Genomic DNA, 22,651 nt, shown 5'->3' on the forward strand with positions numbered 1-22,651 from the left:
AGTATTTATTAAATATTTTATTTCTTAAAATTGTTTTATCCAACATCTATAACTTGCTTTGGGGGGTTCTGGGCATAAATAATGGATTGAATAAGAGACTTCTGTAATTATGAAGTTTATTGATATATTGTTTCTTATTCACCAACCAACTTTTGAAGATCTCCTGATTTCATGGCACCAGTTTTATAAAGCAAACAACTGCATTCCTGATATGGAAAAGGATTCTCCAGATTTCACTCCCCACCTCCATGCATACCTCCCCAAGGGGAGGTGATAGTTTTGCTGGTTATCTCCCACAGCTTTCAAATAGCAAATAAGCATCAGTCTAATCTACCCTAAGCTCTGTTCAACATATTGAAATTTCTGATTAGTGGTTTCTGGAATGCTTGGAGAGAACATAAAAAGTGCAGGAGCACTAACCATGAAAAATTACTCTTTCCTTTGGTAACACTTTTCATTATTTAAAACACTTAATAAAGAATATACCTTTATTAAAAAGATGTAGAATTTAGATCCAGTGGATGAAAATCAGTTAATATCTGACTGATACATGGAGATTGTGGTTTCATTCAGTAAAAGTTGGAAGCCCAGAGGAGCTCAATAGGATTTCACAGATTTATATATTTAAGAAGTGCCATAGCATAATGGAGTGAAACTGTTGTGATAGCAAATAATAAAGTATATTGAAGGCTTGAACTACCACCAGATCCATTTCTAGAAAATAGCCAACATTAGCACAAACACATGCACACATAAAACCAACAAGGTTTTATTGCATCTTAATATATTAACTTCCAATTTAGGAAAACAAGAAAATGTCCTAGACAGTTTACTATAAACACATTTTACTATTAGGGTTAAACTGAAAGCTAACAGGAAGAACAATATATCATATTTTTCAGATTATAAGACACACCAAGATTTCGAAGAGGTAAGTAAGAAAAAAAAGGTTTTTGCCCTCCCTAGACCCTAGGAGCACTTTGCGAAAAACAGGGCGCGCAGAGGGTTTGGGAGGCCTGCAGAGTTCTCCTGGGGGCTGGGGGACGGCAAAAATGCCCGGTTTTGCCCTCCCAAACCCTCTGCGCACCCCATTTTTGCGGGGTGGGGCTTCAGGAGGCAACAAATGGCTGTATTTGGTGTATAAGACACACCAACATTTTCACCTTCTTTTAGGAGAGAAAAAGTGCGTCTTATACTCTAAAATATATGGTAAATATTTATAGATTTTGCTGAAAATGGACTTGAACTTGGGACTTCCTGCTACTCAATCTGTACATCACTGGGTCACAAATGTTAAAATGATTATATTAGCTATTAATACTATATAGCTCATAAAAGAGGTACAGTAAAACTCTGGGCATAGTCATTTGGAAATGTCTTGTTGATAAGTGTGTTCTTATGATTGTCGTTCGTACGTTACTAAGAATGATTATTTACTAGTTGCTAAAATGCACATATCACTATGTTTCTTTATCAGTGTTATACTCAAATTTGTATGTTTTCCAGGATATCACTGTTTTTTGCAAAAAGCATTTAAAGAATGTGCATTGGGCCAGGTGTAAGACTGTTTATACTAAAAATGTAGGATGTATTCTTTCCTGCATTGTTATGACAGCGTAAGCAGGAATGGGAACCTGTTGGCCCGGCTAAGGTTAATTCTAATCAATATTCAAACATCACACTAAGTTTAGATTTGCTGAAACCACAAGTGGCTATGTTCACTCTTTTTTTTAAAAAAAGTTTTTTATTATAAACACATTAAAATAAACACAAAACACAAAACATACAACACTTATATATATATCCTTTTTCTGTTGTTAACATGTGCACTCTAATGTGGTTTATTTGGTTCTCGTTAAGCATACCAAGTATGTATGTAGCCACTAACCTTTAGAAACTATGGACATATCAGACTTATTCCAGACTTAACATCTAACGCCTAATGTTTCCTTGTTTATCTGCTCGTCTTCAGTCTTCTACTAGTGTAATGCCTTAGCTTGCTTTGAGTCCTAGTCGTACTCTTGATTTAATTATTTCAGCCCTTACTGATTTTTAGTACTTGAAGGCTCCCCCTCCCCCACAACATACACACACTCAAATTACAGCAGGGAGACGGGAGAATTCTAGTTCCACTTTTGGTGATTTTCTTAGCTACATAAAAAGGTATGTGTGAGATACAATATTGATATGTATGAGAAAATCAGGTGCAGGAGGATTTTACTAAAGGAGCACCTATTTTCCTCTGTAATTTGAACACTACAGTAGTTTTTTCAAAAAATAAGCTTTGGGGGTTCAGTGCTGTAGGCATCCGTTTCTAAGCACAATGATGCAAAAAACATGAAATCTGTGCTTTGATGTCATGATGCAAATTCTAACTCTTTGCACTTCCCTTGTGTCACAATGCTGTAGTTAAGTATATGTGGGGCAGAGTTCATGTTGTGCCATTACAACTCCCATTAGATGACAAACCCTCCCCCCCAATTGACAACTACTAGTGTTCAGAGTCATACTTCATTGGGGTCAGAGGAGAATAAACCGGGAATAATAATTGGCTTAGTGGTAAAGCAAAATAGAAATGGCTATTTTTATTTATTTTACTTCTGACTATATGAGAATGTTGACATCTTTGTTTGCTTTTAAAATTATGTTAAAGCCTGCATTATTTTATTCATATAATATTAACCCATGCCTAGTAATGGCAAGAAGGCAGCACTATCTTATGTATTTCTTGCTTCAAAATGGCAAGGAAAAAACACTAGCAATTTCCAACAGTTCAATGGCAGTCTTTAGATTTGCAGGTAGTCCACCTTTGCCTTAAATGAACTTGAACTCCAACTGAACTGATAGCTTCTCTCTTTCCTCTCAAAATTGGCACTGCTGTTATTTATTTGAGGGCCTGGATATTCCACATTATTGCAATAGGCAAACCCAGAGGATCAGGGGTACAAACACTGTTGAATGTACCCTAAATAATAGATTCTGGATGGTGCAATAGGGCTGATGTCCTGCATGAGTCAGATGTAAGCAGCTGTTAATGTGGGAGAATGAAAAAAAAAACTGAACACTAATCCTATCCATGACATTTGAACTTAAAGGCCTCTTGTGCAATCTTTTGGCATGAGTTTCAAAACCCATGGCTCATAGACCACACGGCACTGTTGAAGTGGACTAATGCTTTTGTTTTTCTGTGAAGGCACTCATAAAATGCCTATCAATGCATTCAAGTAGCAGCTATGTTGACCACTGTATCAGATACAAAGGACATTGGCTACAAAATATCTGAAGAAGAGTGTGTGAATTGTATTGGGAAAAGGATGGGTTTAAGAGAATGATAAGGACTGGAACCTGTGTCTTCTAGTTACATTTGCAAATAAATCCTTTTCACAAATCCTTCTCCATGTCCATTCAATTGTTTTATTTAGCTTATGGAAATCCAGGGTCATTTTTTTTGCTCCAACTGCAAAACTGGAAATCTTTGCTATTACTAAAAAGAGCTTAAAGAACAAGTAGTTGAAAAATGTGTTTTTCATTTATGGACGTGGGTATTATTAGTTTAACTGGGAATCCAGGAGGCTGTATTTTACAGAAGAGAGAAGGTATATGTGTAGGTTTAATTTGCTAGGAAATTGGGAGAGTATTTAACTTCAAAAAAGGAACAAACAATTTCAGAGTTTTGCAAAAGCAACACCTTTACAATTATCTGTTCTCCTTGACTTTGGATAGAGGCTACACTTATTCAATGGAAAGGAAAGGTACTTACCATCAGCCCAGAAATATTATATTGTATTTCTGGTGACTACTAGAAACATTTTTAGTGATCAATACTGGATATAATTTGTGGATTCCTGGCCTCATATCATTTCTAATCCTAATTTACCTTGCAGGATTGTAGTACAGGTAGTTTTTGACTTACAACAGTGACCATTTGAAGTTACGACACTGAAAAGTATTTTATGATCGTTTTTCACACTTATGACCATTGCAGCATCTCCGTGTCACATGATCAGAATTCAAATCCTTGGGAAATGACTCATATTCATGACAGTTGCAGTGTCTTAGGGTCATGGGATCGATCACCTTTTGCGCCTTCTGACAAGCAAAGTGAATGGGAAAGCCATATTCACTTTACAACCATTTTGCTAACTTAGCTGCAGTGATTTGCTTAACAACAGAGGCAAGAAAGGTCGTAAAATGGGGCAAACTCACTTGTCAACTGTCTGGTTTAGCAACAGAAATGTTGGGCTCAATTGTGGTTGTAAATTGAGGACCATCACCATAATCCACCAGACAAAACAGAAGAATCTGATAGTTCAACAAAGTAATTGAAGCCAAAAGGATTTCACATTATAGCTGTGTGCAAACTCTTAACTCTCTGCTCACTTAAACAAAAACAACGAAGTTTACCGAGGACTTGCCATTTGTTCAAGTTCATTTTTTTTTTTAAATGGCCATATGGAAACACTTTTCTCCTATATCACACCCACTTTGCTTCCATATAACCTTCGACTGCAGAACTCTAGAGAAAGTAGCGGGCCCGCTTGATCCTTTGAAGACTCGAGGGTGGCGACCTTCGTCTCACAACCCCAAAACTTCCTTCCGAGTTAAAAGATGCGAAAGACCGCGCGAGGCACCTTGACAGAAAAACCTCGCTTTCCGAAAACTTGTGTTTTGCAAAAGTAGCGCGCGGGGGAGACGGCGTGCCGACGGCCGCGTTTCTAACAAAGGCGAAACTTTTTAGAGAAGACTTCCCTCGTCGCTCCATGCCCGCTCCCGGGCCGATTTCGTCCGAAGTTGCCAGCCGCGAAGACTGGCAAGAAGGCGCCCTCCTCCGCCGCCGCCGGTGTCACCCGACCTGGGGGTCAAATACCAGCATAGGAGCGAGGAAAGAAGGGGCGGGCCCAGGCGCTGATGATGTCAGCTTGGGAAGAGAAAGGGAGCGAGCGAGTACGCAGGAGGAGGAGGAGGAGGAGGACGAGGAGGAGGGAGAGCGGCTGTTCCGGGTCAGACACTGGAATGGGAGGGAAAAAAAAACCACCCTTCCCAAAGGTGCCTCAGCTCTAGCCAGCAGCCAGCCCAGCGCCTTCGGAAGCCAGCCCGGGACTTGCGACTTCGCGCTGCGACCGGTGCAACCAGCAGCTCCCCGTAAGAAGCAACCGGAGGAAGATTTTCTTCAGCCCCTTGTCTTCTTTGCTCTCCCGAGCAATTGCCACTTGGCTCTTTCGGCGACCGCACAAGGCGCTGAAAGGGGAGAAAGTGCCTCCTCAGCCGCCCGTCCTCCCCGGATCGATTTCAGAAGCCGCCGCCGTCGCCGCCGCTTCTTTCTGCCTCTCGGGGACGAGTTGCGAGGACGAGGCGGAGGAGAGGGCGCCAGGGAAGGGCGGCCGTGGGGAGACGGCGTCGGCGGGGTTGCTAAGGGGCGGGCTCGGCCAGCCACCCCTTCGCCCCGTGGGTCTCCCAAGGCAGACGCTCGGGTGGCTGCGGAACGCGCCTTTCAGACGAGGAGGAGAGCGGCGAGGACAGGCGGGGGCAGCCGAAGGACCCGGCGGCGCGCGCCTCCCCTGCCCTGCGCGGCTTCGGCGGGTGTCTGGCAGGCGGAGGGAGGCGGGCGAGCGGGCGGGCGTTGTTGCTCTGCCACCGCCGCCGCTTCGCCGCCGCCGCCGCCGCTATGTTCCACTGCATCCCGCTGTGGCGGTGCAACCGTCATGTGGAGATGATCGATAAGCGCCACTGCTCGCTGGCCGCCGTGCCGGAGGAAATCTACCGCTACAGCCGCAGCTTAGAAGAACTCCTGCTGGACGCCAACCAGCTTCGAGAGCTGCCTAAGGTGAGGGAGGAGGAAGAGGATGGTGTGTGTGGCGGGGGGGGGGGAGCGGAGAGGAGAGGGGAAGAAAAGCGAACTTTCCTCGCGAAGTCGCCGCTCAGCCGCCTTTCTCCCTTTCCCAACTGGGAAGGAGGCAGCCCACACGGGCTGCTCCTTCGTGCCGGGAGCGAGTGCGACCCTGGCAACCGAAGCTCCCTCGGGGCCTCTTGAGAAGTTTTGTTCCTGTGTGGGGCGGGGTGGGATGAAGCCGACCACCCTGGAGCACTTTTCTCCCTCCTCTGCCTCTCCCTCAGGCTGCTTACTCCCTCCCCCCCCCACTTTTCTTTTTTCTTTCACTTTTAGCGTTTAGGGAACCCCGTGCCTTTACGTGTCCTTAAGTCGCTCTTCGGGCTATCTATCCCAACCCCCGGAGACACCCGCTCTTGTCTGACGTAGAAACTTCGATCAGCCCCGCAGGAAAAGCCACCCCCCCCCTGTTCACTCGACCAGTTGGCAGAAGCGAGTCCGTGCGTGCGGAGTATTTGGGGGTGTGTGTGGGTGAAGCGGTAGGGAAAAGTCTATTTTGGCTCCAGTCTTCCTGACGACGTCCCCGAATCTTCGGGGCTTACAAGACCTGAGTTTTCCCTGAGTTTGGCAGCCTGCTTTGCCTTGGGAAAACGGTGAGGCTTCGGAGCCCTGGGCAGCCTCAAAACAGCTTGTGCATCAGGGCTCCTGTAGGGGAGGAGGGTACGTGGGGTCGGGCCTCGAGTGTGGTGCACCTGAGCTGTTCCGGAGGCCTCTCTTCCCGGAGTATCTGTGAAGAGAAGGGGGCTGTTTTGGACGATTCCCACTGAGATCTATCTTTTCCCTCCCTCCCTCCCTCCCTCCCTCCCTTCCTTCCTTCCTTCCTTCCTTCCTTCCTTCCTTCCTTCCTTCCTTCCTTCCTTCCTTCCTTCCTCCCTCCCTCCCTTCCTTCCTCCCTTCCTCCTCCCTCCCTCCTTCCTTCCTTCCTTCCTTCCTTCCCCTACCAACCAACCTATCACTCAAGGTGTCGAACACATCCAACACACCTTCCCCCTCCTGGTTGCCCCACAACAACCATCCTGTGAGGTGGGTTGGGCTGAGAGAGAGTGACTGGCCCAAAGTCACTCAGCTGGATTTCCTGGCTAAAGCAGCACTTGAACTCATAAACTCCCATTTTCTAGCCTGGTGCCTGAACCACTAGAGACCAAACGGATTCAGTGTCCTATGGACAAAGGGAATCAGGGTATTTATGGGTTTGTCTACTCCAGCGACTGCTGGGTCAGGATGTCAGCCAAATGTAGACCTGACATGGATGCTTAGGGCCGTGATATAAAATTATATATTTTATATATATATATAATTTCATTGGTCTGTCCATTCTTTTTCCTTGAATACTTTGCACGTGTATGGAGAGGAAAATGGGCGTGCAAACTATTATTTTATGCATGGGACATAGCAAACACTATTTATATTCCTTTCTAGTGCTTTATTTGGATTTGAGTGGGGCACCCAGTCCAGGAGGCTTGGGGGAGGGGTTATGTCATGTTTTAAATGCGCAGATCCCATAGCTTGTATTTTCCATATAGCAGCTCAAACAGCATTTTGTGGGGAGATGAGTATCAAATCCTGCTTTGGATGTGTGAGCAGTGTAGCATGTACAATGAAGTGGTGCTTCACTAATTATTCCATAGTTATTAAACTGGTCTTTAGATGTGCCCACAAAACATTCTTTATGACCTCAAGCCTACTTCCTCCCACAGCTAATGGCTTTCATTATTATAGTTACTTCCCATGTTCTTCATAGAAATTTGGAAAGTGAATGCCAGCGCAGCTATGTTGTCTTGCATTTCTGTTTTTAAAACCTCTGACACAAATTGGGCAAACTGGTGTGGCAGGATAGAATGATTAGCTGGTTAGGCAGCTAAGCAGTTTGCAGTGTGGTTTCTATGAGAAAAGGAAAAGTTCTTGGTAGAGTTGGATTAAAGTCCAACACAGATCATGCCAGATTAATGGCTAGGGTGAAATCTGCAGCAGATATAGTGAAGGAAAAGTACAAGTGTCCAGCATCATAGACAAGACTAAAGAAAGTACAGGTGGATAATAAAACTTGAACAAAAATGGCTATTGAGGCAATTAAAAACTTTACATTACTTAAGCTGGTAAAAAAAATAGTGAAAAGATTAAATTGGGAATGAAGTAAAAAAGGTAGCAGACCCCTGGGAATGCAAGGATACTTTGGATAATAGAAACCTGGACTTTAAGAAAAAAAATCCAAGGAATTGAGGAGACATCTTCTCACTTCCGTAGTAAAATAGAATCAGTTTGGGAAGGCTGTCCTTTCTGTTTATTTGTGTTTTTTCTTTCCTGTTTATTTGTATTATTGCCTTAGGCTAATACTGAACACTAGACCTAAGTTTTGAATTATCTGTTAGGTACTTCTGTCATTTTGCTGGCCTGGGCACAGCTGTATGCTAATAATATAGTGTATGTGTTTTGGACTTAGCATGATTCCTAAGCTACCCATGGAATACACATCTTAAATGTAATTAAAAGAGAAAAAAACATTGCTTTTAACTACAGCTCATTTAATAGAATCACATTAAATCAATCTCCCAAAGGGTTATCTGTGAAAGCAGGAATATCCAGATCCATTACCATCTATAGGAAAAAATGGCAAATGATATAAATTTATTTCCATCTTAAGTGTGAAAATGAACTGTTTATTAGATAAGGGGTCTGAAAATAAAATTGCAGCTTAACTATTGTTTGTCTTTCCAATTTTGTGTTGTATTTTTAAAATCATTCCTTCTAATAGAAGATTTAATGTATTGTATCCACAGTTTTGTGGCCTATAGATTTTGTGAACTATAGATGAGCAGATAGTTTTTATAAGGCAGTGCTAGAGTTATTTCAGTAACTTAATTTTGGCAAAAAACAAAATAAAAATCAGTATTATATTAGGTTAAGCCAGTTATGAAGCAGACCATGTTAGCTCAAATGTGGCCTGACTACTAAACAGACAAATCAAATTATCAGGGGAATAATGATATTTGTCTGGTCAATGTCCAAACAGCAACTTTTTGATGGCAAAATTGCCATTTGACCGGCAAAAATTAAATGTAACTTAAAGAACAGGTACCCTACATTGTAGTCCTATACTTGTTCTTTTAGCTAGTATGTGCCATTAGGAATTTTGTCCAGACATTGTCATTTACAGATACACATGCTGAATCAGCACTCCTAAAACCTTCCCATCTTTATGCAGCTACCATTATACTTAGGAAAAAAAAATATACTTAGACATGGCTAGTTTTATCAAAACATTGAGGGTATCTGGATACATATTTACTAGAATAAAAGCAGAAACAAAACTGACAAATCAAAAATAATATGTTGGATGTTGAGGTTTTTTTCCCCCTTGCTATTTTTACAGCACTTTGGCAGGGGTTTAGTGATTTGTGGTGATTTATTCTGTGGATCTATTTCTGCAAGAGGACAACTAGCAATTAAAATATATAGTTACCAAATTTTTACTCAAGTTTTTTCCCCTTGCAATGTGAGAAGGGGGATGTGCAAACATTGCACTTAATATTCTGAATTGATTGTGTTTTGCAGTTGGATAGCAAATTAGAATAAGGTTCCATGCCTGGAAATGTGTATTTGTGCTAACTCTGATGTGGATTCTATTAATATGTTGTTCATGAGGCAAGAAAAAAGTATATTAAGTGAGGCAGCGAGATTTTGTGTAGAGATGCATGTATGTTGAAAGCTCTCTCTTTCTCAAAAAAACTCTATTTAAATAAACTTCCACCATTTATGAAATCCTAATAATAAAGGCATCTGAAACAAGCGGAAACTGATGTATGTAGAAATCTACACATGTAGGTATCACCTATGCTGACAATTTAACAAAAATAAATAAAGCAGACTTTAATGTGAAGTCTAGATTGGTTTTTTTTTTTAAGTACTCCATCCTTCATAGAAACAAAGTTGGGAGTGAACTTGAGAACTAAATGCTAAACAGGCAGAAAGCAAAGATAAACCATTCTTGACCTTTATGGATGCTTAGAGAAGGGAAACATAGCACGGTAGCTCCTCTTCATTATAGTTACCACAAAATGCAGTTTTAGTAAATAGCTTGATTGACCCTAGAAATGTGATACATTCCTTATTTTTATTTCTCTTATCAGAAGTCACCTTGCCCAGTTCTCTATTATTCCCTTCTTGCAGACATTTATGATAAATTGTCAAAAATTGAAAGTGATTCCAGAGTGGTGGAGATAATTGAATCTAAATCACATTCCAACTCTTAATCCAAACACATTATCCATCTGGAAAATATTTAAAAAAAACCCAATCAGTGTAATTCCATTTAAAAAGTATTCATAAAACATTCTAAGTGCCGGCACAGGGGATTTGCATACTGTGATAACTGTTGCTGTTACACCTTCATTTTGGTTTGTCACAGTTTGCGTTTCATCTCCTCTGCCAACACTTTTCTCTATTCTGGTGGAGTAAAACAATAATTTGTTCAGTTAACTAAGCATCTGTTGGGGATAGTAATTTCTTTTGAAATTGTGTTCTTGATCTTGTCTTCCTGGTATGATCTTTTTATGTCGTCTTCAGTGTGTAAACTGAAAACTAGCATAGAGCAGGTGGTTGTCATTAATGCATCCATTATTCATTAGAGTCTTCTCTGTGTTAGTTCCCGCCCTTTGTAACATCCCCTTCAAGGTGAGATCTGCCCCAAAACCTCCTATCCTTCTGTAAGAGCCTGAAGACCTGACTCTGCCAATTGGCCTGGCAGAAGGGACCAATTGAGGATCCAGTCAGGGAGTACCACAGCAGAGGTGACTGCTGGATTGATGGCAGACTCTTCCTCTCCCTTCCCCTCCCTTGCTCTCTACTCTCCACCTGTCCATCTTTTATTCTCATATCACTATATTCTCATGGTTTTCTTTTTCATTGCTTATTCTATTGTTCCATTACTTTGCTATTGTTATGTTTATACTTCTGTTTATTTCTACATTTTTATTGTTAAAAGCTGCCTAGAGTAGCCCTACAGTGATATAGGCAGCAAACAAATTAACAAATAATACTTTACTTATTTATTTATGTATCATGAACCCATTCATTCTTTCCTTGTTAACAAATTAGCAATAATATAGTAATAGTTCTCTTTGATGTCCCACCATAACAAGTCCCTAAGAGCAAATTTTGTATTACAAACCAAATCCATTAATTTTGTATTTTCTAATGAAGTACAATAAAAACCCATAGAGTCAAGGGATCTCCCTTGAATTGAGATTTTACAGTATTGCATTTGGAAACAGTACAATACCTATGAACTCTTTGGCAAACATGTAAAAGAAGAAGCTTTTGAAGCATTCCTTACAGCAATCCTCTTCACTAGCCATTAGCTGAGTTCCTAAGGATCATATATAATTCAGGATCATTTAGAACAGGGGTATCAAACTCATGTTGTCACGTTATCGTCACATGACATATCACAACTTTTCCCCCCTTCGCTAAAACGGGGGTAGGCGTGGCCAGTGCGTGATGCATCTGGCCCGCAGGCCATGACTTTGACACCCCTGATTTAGTAGGCCAGTTCTTCCAACTTTTCTTAGATATTGAATATGAATTGAATTTGTTTGGCTCTCCTACTTTGTGTTGGAGTTATACAACTGATTATAGTTATAATCTAGTTTTAGTTTCAGTTTAACGAATCTAACCAACTGTGGATTGTTAAAACACGATTAAACCATAACTTAGTGTGAAATGCAAAGCAGGCCAGTGACTTAAAATATTAAACACCACCACCAAAATTTTCTCTTATGCTTATTTTTTAACAATTTCTTCTTCTTTATATTTTCTAATTAATAAAAGCAGAATGCACTTTTGCCGAGCAGGTTTTATTAATGGAGTGACTACCTTGTTGTTTCAGCAGTCTCTTTTGAAATATCTAGATTCTCTGGAACAGCAGGTTTAAGTCATGGCAAGACTTCAAGCCACTAAAATATGTAACAGATACTGTACTATGAGTTATGACTAAGGCCTTACTTATGTGAAACTAGAGTATTATAATTAATTATGTACTGTAATAGATAAATAATTTCCTCTAAAGAGCTCAGTATCTGTTGTATTTTTCCTGGATATTCAGCCAGCTTGTAAGGATAGATCTGATAGCTTTGGTCAATATTCTAGACCAGCTAGTCCCCACCTCACATCTTCTAGAGACATTTACAACAATTCCCACCATCTCACACACTTTTTGGCAATAGACATTTCCATGGAGATTATTGAGTAGGTTCATATATATATGAACCTCAGCTTATTATGGTTGCTTTGCCTTTGAACTAGTGTAATTTAGGAACACAACAAGCCCAATTCGAAGCATAGGTTGGCTTAGGTGGAATCAATCCAGCCTATAATGTTTTTTTCTGAAAATCAGTGATGTGTAAATCAGAATACTGCCAAATTAGTTTGTGAGATACTTCTCGGTCCCGGAAACAGGGTCATGTGATAAAGGAAATTTGGCCAGTTATTTTATGTTTTTACAGGTGATTAATCACCTTTTGGCTTCTGTTCATCTTACAGGATGTTAGCATGTTCAGCTTTGCTCCCATCATAAACATGAGGTAATTTGTTACTATTGTGATACAATAATGTGCTGCTATTACTGTGGAAAGCACACTTAGTATACCCCGCACAGGTCTTTATGTGGGAATAAATGCACAACAAATACTTTCCATTTTAATCTAGAGTTTTGAATGCCTCTGTCTCACATTATATCTGAAGAGATTTTGTGATGATAAAATAGTAAACTTTCATGGGAACTTTTGAATTTTTGTAAGATTAACAAATTTAAGTCTTCTTAAATATTTTGTTTTAATGTTTGTTTTTAATATAGATCTGTTTCTCAATTGCAGCACCCTAAAATAAATTCCATTTAGCAATAGCTTTCCACCATAGTCTGTTATTTTTGAACTAGGTTATCTTAAAGATAATTAATGTAGGTATTTGATTTTGCTACATTGTTTAAAACTGAGTTTTACACTGCAGTGGCAAAGCAATTATGGATTAACTATGCATTATTTGTAACAGATTGTATTTTTTTAGGCTTTCCTGAAACATGTCATTTAAAGGAGAAAAAATGTTTAATAATAGGTAATTTTTCTAACATTATCAAAACAGTATGAATGCACTTCTGACATTAAGCCAGATAGAAATTGAGGTCTTCAGAAATTTGATTAACCTTTGGATTTTGCTGTCCTATTATTAATTTTCAATTTTTTATGATAGCTTTTCACTGTGAAACTAGTGTCTTAAGAGTGGTTACTACTACTGCAGTTCTCCAACTACAGAATAACAGAGTTGGAAGGGACCTTAGAGGTCTTCTAGTCCAACCCCCTGCCCAAGCAGGAGATCCTATAATATAATAAAGTTTATCCCCCATCAAATCCTAACTGCCTCCTGCCTTCCACGATCTCCAAAGTTTCTCCCCCACATTGAATCCTAGCTGCCTCCTGCCTTCCACAATCTCCAAAGTTTCTCCCCCCACTAAGTGCCTCCTCCCTTCCTGCCTTCCGTGCCTCCTCCAATCTTTGCAGTTTCTCCCCCTATCGCATCCTAGCTTTCTCCTGCTTTCCTGCCACGGAGAAGCATCTGCAGAGGGTGGAACCTGCAGAGATTGGGGAAGGCCCTGCCCCCGTGCATGCACAGCAGAGACCCGAAGACCAGCTGGCCAATGGGAGGTGCACGCATTTGCGATGGAGCTGGGCTGGGCCGACGGCTGGCATGCCTGCAGAAAGGGCTCTGCATGCCACCTGTGACACGCATGCCGTAGGTTCGCCATCACGGCCCTATATCATTCTGCGTAAATGGCTGTTCTTTAAAACCTCCAGCATTGGAGTTCCCACAAGTCATTCTATTGATTACCGTATTTTCCGGCGTATAAGACGACTTTTTAACACATGAAAATCTTCTCAAAAGTCGGGGGTCGTCTTATACGCCGGGTGTCGTTCTCCTGTAACCAGGCAGACCAGCCCGAAAGACTCTGACGAGCCTTAAATGGCTCTGGCGATCCAAGCTCTGACGATCCCAGCTTTGCCTGCTAATCAGACAACTCAGCTGGGATGCCAGAGCCATGTAAAAGGAAAAAACTTTTTTCCTTTTACGTGGCTCTGCAAGCTCTGACGATCCCATCTGAGTTGCCTGCCAATCAGGCAACTCAGCTGGGATCGCCAGAGCCATTGATCCAAGCTCTGACGATCCCATCTGAGTTGCCTGCTAATCAGGCAACTCAGCTGGGATCGCCAGAGCCCTGTAAAAGGAAAAAAGTTTTCCCCCTCCAGCTTGCTTACCTTAGCTGCTAATCGCAACACTTGCCTTGCTTCGCTTGCCTGAATCCATTCCATCAGCAAGCCACTCCCTGCCTGCAATCAAGCAGGCAGGAGTTGTGGACTTCAACTCCCAGAATTCCTCAGCCAGCAAAACAAAGCTGGCTGTGGAATTCTGGGAGTTGAAGTCTACAAGTCTTAAAGTTGCCAAGGTTGGAGACCTCTGTTCTATTGGGTAAGTTTTTTTCCCCTTTGGGAGCTTTAAAAAAATAGTTAATTGGGGTTTTTTTTAGTTGTTCTTTTTTAGACCTAGCCATTTAAAGTTTAGGAAGTTTTAAATTTAGTTTTCATATAAAAATAAAAATAAAATAATATTTGTGCAGCTTTCTGAGATTTAGTGTGTTTCTGTAGTGTTTCACTCTAACTACACAAACACACAAAATCTCACAAAGCTGTATGTGGAATTTTGTGTGTGTAAAGTGTGAAAGTTGTTTTTTGGGGCTTTTTGTGGCTGTGTGAGGTTCCTGCTTGTTGCAGGGGCCATTTTGGGTCTAGCACAGCTGCTTTTACATTGTGGGTAAGCCAGTTGATGTTTTTTAATTTTTATTTGGTGTGCGTTGGAAGAGGGGTAGTCTTATACGGTGAGTATAGCCCAAACCCTATATTTTAGCAGGAAAAGTCGGGGGTCGTCTTATATGCCCAGTCGTCTTATACGCCGGAAAATACGGTAATTGTTCTTACTGTCATGAAATTTCTCCTTAATTCTAGGTTGATAAGTTTCCATCTGTTATTTCTTGCCTTGCCCTCAGGTGCTTTGGAGAATAGGTTGCCCCTCTCTTCTTTGTGACAGCCTTTCAAATATTGGAAGACTACAATCAATAGGAAAACATTAAGAGGTGCAAGCTCCTTTCAGAAACAGCACTGAACTAGTTACTGTACTCTTTGGAGTATAAAACGCACTCCCCCCCCCCCACAAAAGAGGGTGGAAATGTTGGTGTGTCTTATACACTGAATACAGCCATTTTTGGCCTCCCGAAGCCCCACCCCGTGCGTCCCCTTTTTCACAAAAACAGGGTGCACAGAGTCGTTGGGAGGCCTGCAGAGTGCCCCTGGGGGCTGGGGAGGGCAAAAACTTTTTTTTCTTGCTTACCTCTTCAAAATCTTGGTGCATCTTATAGTCCGAAAAATACGGTAGCTATTCTGTGCATTTCCCACAATAAATTGTTATAACATGGAAAGTCTTTGGCATACTAAAATAATGAGTTAAGGAGCATTACTACAAGTTATAATACAGTAACATAAATCTATAGGCAGGTTGTATAAGTTGAACAGCATTTTAGTTGTGTGATCTCTGAGAGTCTAGTCTATTCTTTTATAACAAGTAGTATGTTAAACTAAAATTTATTAAAAAAAGTTTGTTGGTTATATTCATAACACACTAAGCTATGAATCATGATATAGATGCATACAACATGATAATTTATAAAATAGGCAAATCATGCCCTGGTTTCATCTATGTGGTAAACTTGTACTTGGGGCACAGGTTTACCACATTCAAATCAAATTTTTATCAACAACAGCAGGGAGTTTAGTGTTATGGAAAAAGAATCAGTGCTGGCCTCTTGTTTTCCCCTTTTTGGCAGCAATTTGGATCTCATATTCTGTACAAGTTTAATCTTAGAAGAGCTTGATTGAATTGGCTTTAAAATAGCAACAGTAACTATCACAGTTACTGCCTCTCTCTGCTTAACTGTAATTGCTTAATGACAAATACTACTCATTATTGCCCATTTTTTATGATTACTTGCTACTTAAGGCAAAACATCTGCTTAATTCTACATTTTAATGCATGTTTTGGTGGCTTATTATTGAAGACATAATTTGAAACATGTCTTCCTACAAAATACCATGATTAGGAAACCACATTCTCATTGAATATCTCTATATTTATCTGTTACAAATGAAGTTTAAAAAAACCTTTCAGATTTTTTTTTTAAAAAATAAATAGTGCACTTTCTCAATGTGATTTACGTTATTTAAAAGATATACCGGTACTTTCATTTTAAATGACATTGTTCAATATTTTCTATCCTAGAAGTTGTACTGCTGGTGCTTTTTTGACTACGTTATTTGCCAGTAGAAAAATATTAAAAAATGGGAAGGGTAGCAGGCTGGATTACAACATTATGAACTTGGTGCAATCCTAATATACTGGAATACTATTTCCTTACTCTCCAGCACGTATGGCTAATATCTGCAGGGATTCAAGGAACACTTCCATTTTTTTACTCAAGGTTTTTAGTTGCTTGGGTGAAATACAGTAGTTTTTCATGAGGTCCAACACAAATCTGCTTTCTCTGAACAGTAAAGTTCCTCAGAAAAGACAGTAAATCTCTCTTCTGAGGAATTTAGAATTGGGCAATAAATTCAGATATAGAGGTTAAATGAATCCACTGGGCTGCAATACACACTGTATTAATCATGCCCCAAACCCAGTGGCAACTGTTTCTAATACAAGATAGATATTTTATCTGTGCAAATCTGGTTATGTGGAGCATGTCTTGTTTAACACATCTCCAGTCACAGTCAAAGAACTGTGCTCCCCTGTTTGCAGTTAAATTAGCCTGAGATACAGTAACATCCAGTAATGTCTGATTATAGGTTTTCACTGCAGCAGCTGGAAGTGAAAGCTTTTCTCTGCTGTGATCTGACGAGATTTTCACAGCAGATGTTCTTTAATCTTTCCTGTTCTTCTGCTCATTCTACATAAAATGGAGGGGAAACAAATCCCTGTCCAGAGAAAAATAATAAAAAAAACATCGTTGTAATACATTATTCATTGCATGAAAAGAAGACCTTGCTGTTATTTTAAAGTGTCTGCAACATAAGCACCTTGTTTTTGCTGACTTCTTCCTTCTTTCTTTTTCTACTTTGCAGTAGCAATGAAGAATAATTCAAAATAGGCCTCTTGGGGGAGTTTTAGGTCACAATGCTGAAAAGCTTTTGTGGGGATAGTTGCAGAAACTAATTTGATGACAACAGAACTGAGGCTGGCATTAGCTGGGTTCATTCTGTTAGGTGCTGTTTATTTCACTCTTCTTTCCACTTTGTACTTTGCTAACCTTATCAGAAGATCTGTCTGAAGACAGATGGGATACACCTCAATATCGTGAATGCTTTATTTGTGCTCTTTTAATGTCAAGGATGAGGTGAGTTCCATCTTGGAAGATCTATTGTTCTTAAAACTTAAGTCATGAGATTCACCAACTAAAGCCTACTGCAACAAAGGTAGTTGTAATAGTAAGAAATTTTAGCTACAGGAATTCATGTACAGGGGCAGAAAACATCTTTAGGCATTTGAGCACAAGTACAAAATATGTGCTCTGGGGGGAGGGGGCGGGATGAGCCTACCTGCTCACAAATCCGTATTGTGATCGGCATGGTCAGTCAACCAAGAGTGATTTGTCAAAAAGCAAATTGCTAAGATGTTTTTCTGCCACTTAAAGTTACATTCTCCGTTTGAGGGTACATTTCCAAAAATTATTGGGCTCTAATCATCCACACCACATTTTTATTTTCTAAGAATAGTTTGAGTTAGAGCCCCCCCCTTTGTTTTAAATGCAAATTTGCCCATATCAAATTTGCTATATCTTGCATTTTTTTCCTTTACAAAATGGCAGAAATGTACGCCCCCCCCCCCATTTTTAGCAAGTCATAGTCAGAGGTTTTCTGAGACCCACAGAATGTGAATCCAAAGGCTGCATGTGAACTGTTACCTCAGGTTACCCGATACCCATATCCAAACTACAACACTTCTAGATCATGTTGCTGTTAAAGATATGGAATGATTGTTGCTAAATAGGGTGGCTAGTAAGATTTCATTAAAAGTACTTAAGTGTTCAGAATTTATGCATTACCAAATCATGACCTTCAACTGGGCAAAATGATGCACATTAGGACAACAGTTTTTCAACCACGGAATCTCAAATGGCCTAACTTTCAGATTGTGCTCAAAATCCAGAACCCATGACTCTGAGGAAAGGAAATTTGGGAAAGTTGTGGCTGCTTCAGTGTTAATGGCTGCTATTGCAGTCACGGGATACTCAATTTGAATGACCCATAGCAATTTTGCAGTCTCGCAGTTCCTCATTCTGGTCTGATCCCCACCCAACAGCAGCCACTTGCCTGATTGCTGAGAAGGAAAGGGAAGAGAAGATGGAATAGGGAGGAAGGAACTCAGGTTACCTCTCCTGGTCCATACCTCCCCCTGCACACACTCCCAATGTGTACTCCCTCTCCTATGCACCCCACACATGGAGGGAGGGAGGGAGGGAAGGAGGGAAGGAAGGAAGGAAGGAAGGAAGGAAGGAAGGAAGGAAGGAAGGAAGGAAGGAAGGTTTCTGAAACTTCATGCCAGCTTCCCACAAGGAAATTCAGTGGGGAAGCTGGCAAGAAATTGAAAAATGCTTCTGCTCCCACTGCTTTTTTGTCCACCTGTGGTCATTTGGTTTTTCTGTTAGGTAAGGAAATAACTCTGAAATGATAAGCCCATGGTGCACAGGTTGTCTAGTGATACTAAAACTGAACTCTTTCTATGTTGTTGTTGTGTTCACTTTTGAAGTATATTTTATTATTATTTTATGGTTTAACCTGGGATAATTTGCTTTGTTTTTATAATTGTAGTCTGCGCTTTAAGTTTGTTTACTCTTATTATTTCAGCTTCTCCAGCTACTCACTTGTGCAAGACTGTGGGCTGCTTACAAGGATTAAAACAACAATATACACAATAATACAATGTGGACACATCTGTGCCATTGTGGGGGGTGGAGAACCACAATCATTAAGAACAATCCACATAGATTTAGTAATGGGTTTATATAATGCCCTGGCACATTGCCTGATGAAAGAGCCAGTCAGGGCTTTTTTGAAAGTTGGCAAGGTCAGGGCTGTGTGGATCTCAGATCAAATGTTCCAAAAGGTATGTGCAATAGCAGAGAAGGTGTAACTTCTTGGTCTTACCCAGAGGACACTCTTTAAGTTGGGATCTAAGGGCATGCCAAACTCTTTTGCAACTTTTTAATGGGAAGAAATAATTGGAGATAGACAGTCCTGCAAATATCCAGATCCTATGTCACATATGGCCATGATGGTGAACCTATGGCACGCGTGCCACAGGTGGCACGCGGAGCCATATTGGTGGGCATGCAAGTGTTGCTCTAGCTCAGCTGCAGTGAGCATGAGCACGCTGGCCAGCTGATTTTCGGGCCTTCCGGACCCACTGGAAGTCAGGAAACAGGCTGTTTCCGGCCACCGGAGGGCCTCCAGGGGGGTGGGGAAAGCCATTTTCACCCTCCTCAGGCTCCAAGAAAGCCTCTGGAGCCTGGGGAGGGTGCAAAACGGGCCTACCGTGCCCACCGTGCCATCATGTGCCAAAAGCGGAGGGAGCATGGGAGGTTTGTGCACACATGCGTGGCAAGTGGGGCACATTGAATTATGGGTATGGGCACGTGTGTGCGCAACCCCCCCAGCTCCCCCTGATTTTGGCACGCAATAACAAAAAGGTTAGCCATCACTGATATATGGCTTTATACATGATGACCAACACTTTGATTTGCATCCATAAGTCAAAGGCACAGCTTCTGTAGCAGAAAGGTTAAATGGGTGTACTGAGGTATGCCCATTACTGCTTGTGCAGCTGCATTCTGGAACAGCTGTACCTTCTGACTTGTCTTTAAGGGCAATCATATAGAGCACATTATGGTAGCCCATACATAAGGTAACCAAGACATCACTGACTATAAATAGGGCATCTTGATCCAGGAAAGAGTACAACTGCCACACGACATGAATCGGCACAGTGGTTTTCCACCAGCTCCTTGAGTGAGTCCAGAAAAACCCCTGAGTTGCAAAGCAGTTCAGTCTAGGGAAGTGATATCCCCTCAAGAACTAAGGTTAAAAAAACTCTGGGATTGGTCGTCCATGAAAACCATGCACTTGGTCTTCAACTAGGGTTGAACTTCTCTCCTTCCAACCCCTAATGGGCTCCAGGCACTGAAGTAACATTACAGATACATTGCTTGTTCAGGACAGGGATGAGATATGTAACAGTGTGTCATCAGCCTGACCTGTGTGGTTGGATGATCTTACCCAGGAGAGGTGAGAGTGTCAAGTCCTGAGGGACTTTTGGATTTGGCCTTCCCCGGCCCCTGAACTGATGGAAAAAGTGATCATGGAGAAAAAAGGATAACCATTGCAACACTATGCTGCCCCCACCAATCACCATACATTTAGAAGGGTACCATAATTGTTGATACCAAATACAACCAAGAGTCCAATGTGAACCCCCCATATCCAAAGGCTAGTCTACATGTAGGAATCCCTTTAAATTGCCATGTATGGCAGCTGGTATAAGCTGTTGTATAAGATTATATAGCTATTATGCAAGATCTTTTGATGTAGAACAGGGTTGTCAAACTCCCGGCCCGTGGGCCGGATGAGTCACACGCTGGCCACACCCACACCCAGTTTAGCGCAGGGGAAAACAGTCCCAATCAGGTGATGCCGCCGTGACAATGTGAGTTTGACACCCCTGATGTAGAAGTTCTTAGAGTATCTTCAAATTATGTAGGCAATGTTTGTTTCATGTCAGTGTAAAGTATTATCAGACCTTCTTTTGTTATTAGGGAACTGTTTTATGAAATGGTTTCAGACAGATCTGATTTATGGATCATGCTAGGAAATGATTCATTAAATAAACCACAATTAGATAGGTTCACACAGGATGCTAAGTCAAAGTTAAACAAACGAGATTTACTTGCTGTAAAGGATGAGTCCAGTCACCTTTACTATAGTGTAAGAGTTGTAGCAAAGAGAAATATGAAAATGATAGGAAAAAAAAAATATGCTGAATGGTACTGGAATAGCCCACATTGGTATGTTTAAATGGTATGGTTTCATATTTCTAAATCATGGTTTGGCCATGGTTTGTTGAATCACGTTAGCTTCTTCAGGAGTTAGCTGTTTCACACCTAAGCCATAGCCAAATAAACCATATTGTAGCTTATTTAGATTTTTAAATATTTTTTGTTTATTACTTTTTAAGTAACTCAAGGTGATGAACATACCTAATACTCCTCCCTCCTCCTATTTTCCTCATAACAACCACTCTGTGAGGTGGGATGTGCTGAGAGAGTGTGACTGGCCCAAAGTCACCCAGCCGACTTTCATGCCTAAAATGGGACTGGAACCCACACTCTCCCAGTTTTTAGCTTGGTGTGTTAACCACCACACTGGTACAGTGTCAATTTAGTTTAATAAATAGAAAATGTGAAGGAAGAAGGGATTCTTCCTTTTATTTTTCCCTAAGGAGACACTTACATTGGTAAGTTTTCCCATAAGCTTTTATCAGTCTAAGCTTTTTTAAAAAAGGTTTTGCACTGATTATCTTGGAATGTTGCAATAATGACAGGGTGAAAAATCTTTACTCCACCTTAGTGTTCTTTGTCTGAATGGAAAAAGTTGATAAAACAATCTTTTTGTTACTATGTGTGCTAAAGGATAAGTTGATTTGACCTTGTGAACTCTCTTTGTGTATACATTGGATGCTTGGATGTGGATGGAAAAACTCTGCTGTAATATTTTGTTTAGTTCTATAAAGAATTAGCTGGCTCCTAAGAAGCAAAAATATATTTTCGTCACACATATGTATTAAACACACCAGCTTCCTTTGTGAGGCATAACCAAATCTCACATCTAACCCGCCGTAGATTATTTCTGTTCAATGAGCTGGTGAATTCTAACCCAACAGCTTGATATAGAGAATAGAAAAGTTCAAACATTTTGTATTGTTAGGGGTGGTTTTGGAAATTTTCTTTTTATGTCCATCAAAAATAGAAATAGCCCTTTATTCTTCCTTTATTTAAATGGGAGCCAACTAGCATGGTGAATCCAAACACAAAGCTGAAAAAAATGACTGATTTCCTTTTTAAAATGGACTAGCTCCACATTTACCCTCCTTACTTTATTAAGAATATGACTACAGTTCCCAAGTTACTGATTTGTTTTTCGAAGTCCTTGTTCTATTCAGTTCTTTGTTAAAATTTATTTGGCAATCGTTTGCTTGCTACAGATCTCTGCAAACAATCTAATTAGAAAATAGCCTCCTATTTAGTTTTAATGCAGATCGAGAAACCAGTCCTGGTTTAAAGAGAGGTGGTTTTTGTGGTTTTATCATTTGTTCTTAAGTACGTAAGACACCATATCACATGAGAAAGGAAATGCCTGCAAAATCTTGGTCTGCAATTTTTATGTAAACACAGTGGGAAGTAAATTCCAATAACATTTGCAGTAAGTGAATAGTATTTTATATAAACTCTTCTATAATATTATGGTTTGTTAGCCATGATTATGGTTCAGCCTGTCTTAATCCAGCCGATTGTTAATTTGTTAACGATGGCTTACAGGTAGCGCTTGATTTACGATCACA

The 22,651-nt window shown here is 40.7% G+C and overlaps 1 protein-coding gene across 1 annotated transcript in view; it reads left to right on the top strand.

Annotated features, from left to right (window-relative positions):
- The first annotated feature begins 480 nt into the window (after window positions 1-480).
- LRRC1 (leucine rich repeat containing 1) overlaps window positions 481-22,651 on the top strand; it is a 91,041-nt gene continuing 68,870 nt past the window's right edge. The window contains exon 1 of the mRNA XM_034436714.3: window positions 481-5,824. Coding sequence (XP_034292605.2) covers window positions 5,666-5,824 — 159 coding nt within the window. The 5' untranslated portion in view covers window positions 481-5,665. The remainder of the gene's footprint in view (window positions 5,825-22,651) is intronic.

Source organism: Pantherophis guttatus, chromosome 1 (assembly GCF_059756535.1).
Source record: "Pantherophis guttatus breed Tessera chromosome 1, ASM5975653v1, whole genome shotgun sequence".
In the NCBI taxonomy this organism is placed as follows: Eukaryota; Metazoa; Chordata; class Lepidosauria; order Squamata; family Colubridae; genus Pantherophis; species Pantherophis guttatus.